This window comes from Globicephala melas, chromosome 1 (assembly GCF_963455315.2).
Source record: "Globicephala melas chromosome 1, mGloMel1.2, whole genome shotgun sequence".
In the NCBI taxonomy this organism is placed as follows: Eukaryota; Metazoa; Chordata; class Mammalia; order Artiodactyla; family Delphinidae; genus Globicephala; species Globicephala melas.
In genome coordinates this window covers 145592535-145601668 of record NC_083314.1, presented here as the reverse complement: position 1 = coordinate 145601668, position 9134 = coordinate 145592535, and the positions used below count along the sequence as shown (strand labels likewise).

General features: G+C 34.4%; 1 protein-coding gene across 1 annotated transcript in view; it reads left to right on the top strand.

Moving 5' to 3' along the window:
- The first annotated feature begins 800 nt into the window (after positions 1-800).
- The window catches only part of C1H1orf185 (chromosome 1 C1orf185 homolog), a 32146-nt gene continuing 23812 nt past the window's right edge, over positions 801-9134 (top strand). The window contains exon 1 of the mRNA XM_030870411.2: positions 801-816. Coding sequence (XP_030726271.2) covers positions 801-816 — 16 coding nt within the window. The remainder of the gene's footprint in view (positions 817-9134) is intronic.

Below are 9134 nucleotides of genomic sequence, written 5' to 3'. Positions count from 1 at the left end.
GGGCTTTCTTTAGTTGTGGCAAGCAGGGGCTACTGTTCGTTGTGGTGCATGGACTTCTCATTTCAGTGGCTTCTCTTGCTGCAGAACACAGGTTCTAGGCGTGTGGGCTTCAGTGGTTGTGGCATGCAGGCTCAGTAGTTGTGGCTTGTGGGCTCTAGAGTGCAGGCTCAGGAGTTGTGGAACATGGACTTAGTTGCTCTACAGCATGTGGGATCTTCCTGGACCAGGGCTCAAACCCATGTCCCGTGCATTGGCAGGCAGATTCTTAACCACTGCACCACCACGGAAGCCCTCTCATTTCTGATATTGATAATTTGTGCCTTTTTTCTTTTTATTGGTCAATCTAGCTAGAAGTTTATCAATTATATAGATATCAGAGAATCAGGTTTTTGTTTCATTGATTTTCTTTATTGTTTTTCTGTTTTCTATTTCATTGGTTTTCACTTGGTCTTTAGATTTTTTTCTTTTCTTTACTTTGGACTTAATTTGCTCTACTTATTTTAGTTTTTAAGGTTATTCACACATTTTTTCCCTAATACTGCAGTTTTTTGGTATTGATTTTCCCCTACATACTGCTTTGGTGGCATCCCACAAATCCTGATATGTTGTGTTTCATTTCATTTAGGTTGAGTGTTCTGTAAATGTCAGTTACATCCATGATGATACATGGCTTCCAAAGTTCCCTGAGGTTCATCTCCATCCCAGTCAAGCCTAAAGGGAGAAAGAACATGGAGAAAGGTGCTTAGGAGGTTTTTATGACATCACTTCCATTTAAATTCCATTGGTTAGAACTCAGTTGCATGGCTTCACCTAATGGTATGGGAAGCTGGGACATGTAGTCTATCTTTTTGCCTGGGAAGAAGAGGAAAATACATTTGGATAAACAGCCAGAAACCTCTTTCTATTCTCTGGAAGGGCTTGTATAAGATAAGAAATACTTGAATCATGGGTATACAGTAGAAATTGTAAAGTTATTGGGGCCTGCTGCTTTCTTTGGGGGAAATTTTGTAACTGTTGATTCAGTTTAATGGATACATGTTCATTTAAGTTTTCTATTCTTGAGTCACTTTTTGTAAGTCACTTTTTAGGTATATATAATTTAGTATAAGTTTTAGAATATACTAGCATAAATTTGTTGGAAGTATTTTCTTATTTTAATATCTGCTGTAACTGTAATTATTTTCTTTCTTCATCTTTGAAATTGTTTACCTGTGCCTTCTTTTTTAAAATTTGGTTACTCTTACTAGAGATTTGTTAATCTTGTTAGTGTTTACCTAAAATCTTAATATTTTTTCACTAATTTCTGTTCTTTTTTATTTCCTTCCTCCACATTATTTGGACTCAATTTGCCTGTCTTTTTCAACTTGCAATTTGAATGCTAAGCTCATTTTATTTTCAGCTTTTTTTTTCCCCTTGAATTTGTCTTCAGCTTTGTTGCTGCAAGCATTTATACATAGTGCTTCTTTATTGATTAGTTTTATGTAATTTCCAAATTTCCATTGATTTCTTCTTTAATGCAAGAGTTATTTACAGTGTGATTAAAAATTTCCAAGTATGGAAGCTTTTCCTAGAGTATGTATTAGGTTACTAATTTAAAATTAATTGTATTATTGTCAGAGAATGTGGTATCTGTAATAATCCTATAAAACTGTTGAGTCTTGCTTTATGGCCTGGTATATGCATGCTGTTTGAGATGTCGTCTTCTTTACTATGTTAGTAATTCCTTGCAACATTATCTTATGTATTCCTTATTCTAATTATATGAGACAGGTAATATGAGTCCCATTTTTCAAATAATAACATTAAAATCCAACCAGCATAATAAGTATCTCTTCCAAGTACAAGTTCTTCCTAGTTAGCTTTGTATTCAATCAGAGCAGCCAACAACTAAAAAAAAATCAGTGTGGTCAACTTTTTATACCAGTTGCATATGAGCCCTGCTTATATTTTATTATAGATTTTTAAACCTCAGGGTAAGGATTCATTCTTACTTCAATGGCCTTTTATCCCTCCCTTGGTGTCTCAAACAGTATCTCACACATATTTGGTGTTCAATAAGCATTTGTTGAACTGGAGTAAAACTGAGACGAAATCTGGCAAAACCCTAGGAAAGTATAATAAAAACGTATTGAATACTCAAAAAATAAAACCGAACATGCAGTTCTGGAATCACTACAAAAGACAATCTGAAACTACTCCTGACACAAATATATAGTAATTCTGGTTAAAGATATAGGCATAGATACAGATAAGTAACACCTATATCTGTGTCTATATTTATCTATATCCTTTATATATCTATATATATCCATATGTAGATATGTTAAAGGATATGTATATATCCAGCTATAGATAGATAGGTTAAAGGATAGACAGACTGGGGAAGAGGAACCTATAAAGGCAATAACATTATAGACAGAGAAATGGGAAAAACCAAATGAATTTATTTTACTCATGCCAAGGTAAGAGAGAGAGAGAATGGTCAATAGTGACCTTTCAATTTTGTGTTAATGAAGTTATTAATGACCTTGGGAATAGAAGTTGTGAAGTAGAAATTCTCATTTTAAGAGTTTTGGCTGCAAATGGTAAGAAAAGGATCAACTGTAAGCTGGAGGTTACTGTGCATAGAGAGAAAGTTTTATCTTAAGGTGAAAGGGTCATACCCTGGTTTAGGATTTAATATCTTTGGCTAGCTATCTCTTACTCATTCTGTAAGATTTAGCTTAGGTGTTCCCTAAGAAACTGTTCCTCCACTTAGTCAAAGTGCCTCTGTTGTCTTAGTGCTGTCAACAGGTCATTATCATAATAATTAGAATATTGTAATGAATATTCTGTTTAAATGTTGTACCCCCCAGATTTTAAACTCTATGACCATGTGTTATTTATCTTTTAGTCACCAATTCTTTTTTTTTGTTCGTTTATTTATTTATTTATTGGCTGTGTTGGGTCTTCATTGCTGCATGTGGGCTTTCTCTAGTTGTGACGAGCAGGGACTACTCTTTGTTACGGTGTGCGGGCTTCTCATTGCAGTGGCTTCTCTTGTTGCAAAGCACAGGCTCTAGGGCATGTGGGCTTCAGTAGTTGTGGTGCATGGGCTCAGTAGTTGTGGCTCATGGGCTCTAGAGCGCAGGCTCAGTAGTTGTGTCGCATGGGCTTAGTTGCTCTGCAGCATGTGGTATCCTCCCGGAACAGGGATCGAACCTGTGTCCCCTGCATTGGCAGGCGGACTCTTAAACACTGTGCCACCAAAGAAGTCCTCAGTCACCAATTCTTGACAAGGGTGTGGCAATAGAAAGTTCTCAAACCATGTTTAACTAGACTATGGAATTAAAAAAAATTTTTCCCCTATCTTTCTACAGATCTTCCTGTATCTGTATTTTGTATTTATTTCTTCCATTATAATGCCTATAATACCTTTTTAATTGCACTTATTCTTTTCCACATATATGAACTTCCTACTAAACCACATACCTAGGGACTTCCCTGGCGGTCCAGTGGTTAAGACTCCACACTTCTACAGCTGGGGGTGCAAATTTGATCTCTGGTCGGGGAACTAAGATCCTGTATGCTGAGTGGCACAGCCAAAAAACAAACAAACAAACAAAAAAACAAGAAAAACCCACATACCTTTATTATTCATTTTTCTAATACTAACATCTAGTACAGTGCCTATCGTTTATTCATTGAATTGTCAATCATTTTTGAGTAACCAGTCATTATTCTAAACTCTAAGAATACCAGAGTGAAAAAGATTTATCTTCTAGTAGAAGAAGACAGACAGTAGACAGTAAACCAATAAGTAAAAAAGACTATTTGTTATAGCAATTATTAAAGACGAAGAAACAGGGTCATATAATAAAGTGACTGTTGAAAGCGAGGAGTCATTACTTTAGATAGCATACTTAAGGGCAGAGTCAAGAAAGTAAAACTCCTACCTCTGTATATAGTGTTTCTTTAACTTATATATTGACTAAATCTTCAAAGTGAGAGGGGATCTTAATGATCATAGAGTCAAGCCTTTTCATTTTACAGATTGATTTGTAGATAAAGTGTGATTTGTTGGAGGTATTAGAAAATATGTAATTTGTCTTTCTCTTGGTAAAGTGGTTTGGGAACTTTCATATTCTCTATAGCTCACTGGAATTCCCCTGAGATATAAATGGCCCATTTAAACCAGGGACTAGAATGGTGTTTTACTAGTCACACCTATTTTCTTCCCTAATGGAGAATTACAAAAAGGATAAAGAGGAGGGCAGAGATCTTAAGGAGGAGGAAGCTAAGTAGGCTGTAAACACAGTGATAACAATAGAGAAGTTGCTGCAATGAGACTTGTATTAAGTAAAGGAGTCAAGAATCACATATTAAGATTAAAAATTTTTGTTCCTGATTTTTCTAAGATTCTCATTCTAGAAAATCTGAATGTACAGAAAAGTCTGGAGTGGAAAATTATAACTAAGCCCTTACCCCAGGAGTAGCCAATATTGATTATTTTCCTTATAAAAGTATGTTTCTCCCTTTTTCTTTTCTTTCTTTCTTTTTTTTACAAAATTGAGATCCTATTGTTTTTATATTTTTTATACTTGAGAAAACCAGAAAAGTAAAAAGAAAAGGACAAAGAATAACAAACATTCATGTAATCTTCTACTAAATAAATATTTTTTGGTCATATAAACTTCAGATTTTTAATTTTTTAAAGAAAACATTACAGGTAAAGTCTTAAATTCATATTCAATCCATAGTCCCATTCCCCTCATTTCCTCCCCAGACACAACCAATATCATGAGTATGGTGTATTTTAATACTTCTGTCACATTGTTTTTTAAAAAGTATTATTTTGTGTTTTCTTTTAATGTGCATAAATGGAATCAGTATGTGATTAGAATAATGAATATAAATTTATGGAAATCGCTTTATTCACTGAACACTAGGTTTTTCAGTTCTATTTATGATGATACATATAGATCTAGTTTATTCATAAGTCATACGTGTTAAGCTTGAATTTTCACTGAACACATCTCTATAACCAGCACCCTGTTCAAGAAACAGTACGTTAATTACCAGCATCCCTGAACTCCCCCCGATGTCTTTGTTTGCCTTCTTTTGCCCAACATTATTTATGAAATTTATCCACTTTGTTGTGCATAGTTGTACTCTATTCTTTCCCATTGTTATAGAACATTTTGCTTCCTTAAATCAATTAAACTTTTAAAATTTATCTGTTTAACTATCAGTGGGCCTTTGGGTAGTTTCCAGTTTGTGTCTCTATCAACATACACACGTAAAAGTGATGCTATCAACATTCTAGCGTATATTTTTAAGAAAATATATATGTACTTCAGTTTGGTATATGTCTAAGAGTTGCTGGGTCATAGGGTATGTATATGTTCAGCTTTAATAATAGTGCCAAACAGTTTTCCAAAGTATTATAGAAAATTACATTCCCACCAACAGTGAGTGAGAATTCATGTTACTCTGCCACCTTGACAGCACTTGATATTTTCCATCTTTTTCATTTTAGGCATTGTACAGGGTTGTCGTATTGACTCGTTGTGGTTTAATTTGCATTTCTGTGATTATTAATGAAGTTTTCATATATTTATTGGCCATTTAGATATCCTCTTTTATGATACCCTTAAATATTTAGCATTTATACCTAGCTGTTTTTCTAACAAAATCTAAAGTTATTCATTGTCTATACTAGGTAAAGAAGGACTTTAGCAATTTTTTAATTACTATTGTTCTCTCATTTATTGGTTGTATGCCTTTGAGCAAGTTACTTAACCTCATTCTTGCCTCATCTGTTTCCTCATCTGTAAAGTGGGGAAATAATAATACTTAGCTTATACAGTTGTGAGAATTAAATGAGTGAACATCTTTGAATTTAAATGAGTGAATCACTTTGAACGTGCCTGGCATATAGTATTTGCTGTATAAATATTAGATTATTATTATTGTTGTTATTGGTGAAAGAATAGACAAAGTATACCAAGGGGACAGAATAGAGATTCCAGAAATAGACTGACACAAATATAGCTAATTGATTTTTGACAAGGGTGCAACAGCAACTCTATGAAGAAAGGATGGTCTTTTCATCAAATAGTGTTGGAACTACTGAATACACATATCCCAAAACAAAAAAAACCAAAAAACTTGACCCCTACCTCTCACCTTATGCAAAAATTAATTCAAAATGAATCATGAATTAAATGTAAAACATAAAACTAGAAATATTTTATAGGAAAACATAGAAGAAAATCTTTGTGACCTGCAAAGAGTTCTTAGATACAGCCCATAGCACAAACCATAAAAGAAAAAAGTTGATAAATTGGATATCACTAAAATTAAAAAGTTTTGCTCTGTGAAAGACACTATTGAGAGAATTGAAAAGACAAGCCACAGATGGGAGAAAATATTTCCAAATCATGTATCTGACCAAGGATTTGTATCCAGAATATATAAAGAATTCTAAAAAATCAGCAAAGATTTGAACAAATACTTCACTGAATAAGATATATGGATGGCAAATAAGCATGTGGAAAGACACTCAACATAATTATTCACTAAGGAAATGTAAATTAAAACAGGGGTCCCAAAAGAGAGAATAGAGAAGTAGCAGAGAAGCAATATTAAGAGATGCAGCTTAAAAGGGTTTTTTCCTTTCCTTTTTTTTAAGGAAGATACCACTGTATCTCCACAGTAAGATACCACTGTGCATCTATTAGGATGGCCGAAATGAAACTGACAATATCAAGTGGTAGCCATGATACAGAGCAACTGAAACTGTTGTATTTGCTGGTGGGAAAGCAAGACAGAACAGCCACTTTGGAAAGCAGTTTGGTAGTTTCTCATAAATTTGAATATATACTTGTTATATGAGCCTACTGAAATAAAAATTTATGTTCAAATAAGCAACTGTATGCAAATGTATAGTATGCCTTATTCCTAACAACCCCAAACTGGAAACAACCAAACGTCTCTTAGCTGGGGAATAAACTGTGGTCCATCTATAAAGTGGAATGTTACTCAGCAATAAAAAGAAACAAACTACTGATACATGCAACAACATGGCTGAATCTCAAATGCATTATGCTAAGTTAAAAAAGCCAGACTCAAAAGACAACATGCTGTGTTACTCTATTTATACGAAATTCTGGAAGAGGCAAAAATATAAGGATAGAGAATAGGAATGGAAAATAATCAGTGGTTGCCAGCAGTTAGTACTTGACTACTAAGAGGCTGTACAAGGAAATGTTTTGGGGTGATGGAAGTTTTCTGTAACTTGGTTGTGGTGGTGATTAAATACTTTTTATATTTGTCAAAACTTACAGAACTGCGCACACACACACACACACACACACACACACACACACAAGTGAATTTTAGTATGTGTAAATTGAAAAAAAGTTTTTTAAAGAAAAAACCTTCTGGGCTTCCCTGGTGGTGCAGTGGTTAAGAATCCACCTGTCAATGCAGGGGACATGGGTTCAATCTCTGGTCCGGGAAGATCCCACATGCTGCAGAGCAACTAAGCCCATGCGCCACAACTACTGAGCCTGCGTGCTACAACTACTGAAGCCTGCATGCCTAGAACCCGTGTTTCGCAACAAGAGAAGCCACTGCAATAAGCCCGTGCACCGCAACAAAGAGTAGCCCCCACTCACCGCAACTAGAGAAAGCCCGCATGCAGCAATGAAGACCCAACGCAGCCAAAAATAAATTAATTAATTTTAAAAAAGGAAAAGAAAAAACCTTTTTAGGCTGTATCTCTTAATATTGCTTCTCTGCTACTTCTCTATTCTCTCTTTTGGGACCCCTATTAGTTTTATGCTATATGCTCTTAATCTTTTCCAAGTCTCATAATTTATCATATTTTTCACTTTTTTATGTAATTGGGTGAATCTCTCAGTATTATCTTTCATTTCATTAATTCTTTGTATTTAAAGAAGCATGTACTCCATCTTAAAATTTTTTAATTTATAATTTCCAAGATTCCTCCTTGGTCCTCTTTTGAGTTGGTCATTTACCACGCCAGAGGATGGCTTGGTCTGGGAATTCTCTCACTGATATTCTCTGCTTCTAGTTAATTCCTGCTTCCAGATCTCGGTGCCTAGCATGCTTGTGGTTTTAGCTCCTACTTATTTCTGTGTGTTGCTTTTCTACTTTCGTCCACAGAAATATATATCTTATATTTGAGCACAACTATATCTTTAAATTTTTAAAAAATATATGTTTTATCTATCTTGCTTTTATCATTTAATCCTATCTGATATTTCCTTATACCACTATGCCTGTGAACCTCAACTGAGGGCAGTTCTGCCCATCAGAATGCATTTGGTAATGCTTGGAGATACCTTTGGCACAATGCACAGGACAGCCCCTCACAACAAATTATCTGGTCCATAATATCTATATTTTTTCGTATATAAAAATGAAAATTGGAGGTGTTTTTTCATATTGTTTCACTTTGATAAATAGCCTTATGTAACTTTTTTGTACCATTAATTAATTTCCAAATGTAGATATTTCTGAACCCAAAGAAAACTAAGACTTGAGAAGCACTGTCTAGAAAGTTGGAAATTACTTAGAAAACAACAAAAGTATGGGAACAACAAAGTCTTTATCACCTCATACCCTTACTGGAACTTACAATATGTTCACACATAAAGATCTTCTATTAGATTTATACTTTTAAACCACTTTTTCCCAAAATAATATACTCCTGAGTTGTCTTAAGGCCCTTCAAATTCTATACAGCCTTCTGTGAAAGCTTTCTACAGCTTGCTTTATGCTTAGGTAGCAGATTTCAGAATCTTAATGAATACTTGACCAGCCTAACTATAAATATCTCATGCTTTCTTTATTCTTAATTCTTTTTAATACATACCAGTATTAAGATGTTTGGTAGCAGGGATACGATAATAGAAAAAAACAGAGGACTGCCCTTAATTTGCTGCATGACCTTACTTCACTTACTGCTTTCACCTGGGCCTCAGTTTTATCATCTGGAAAATGAAGGAGTTATACCATATAATTCCTGTAGGCTTTTCCAGTTATAAACCTGTGATATATCATTATTTACATTGTTTTTATTTAGCTTTTGGCTATGATCTTTTACTGTTCCTGAGAAAAAGTAG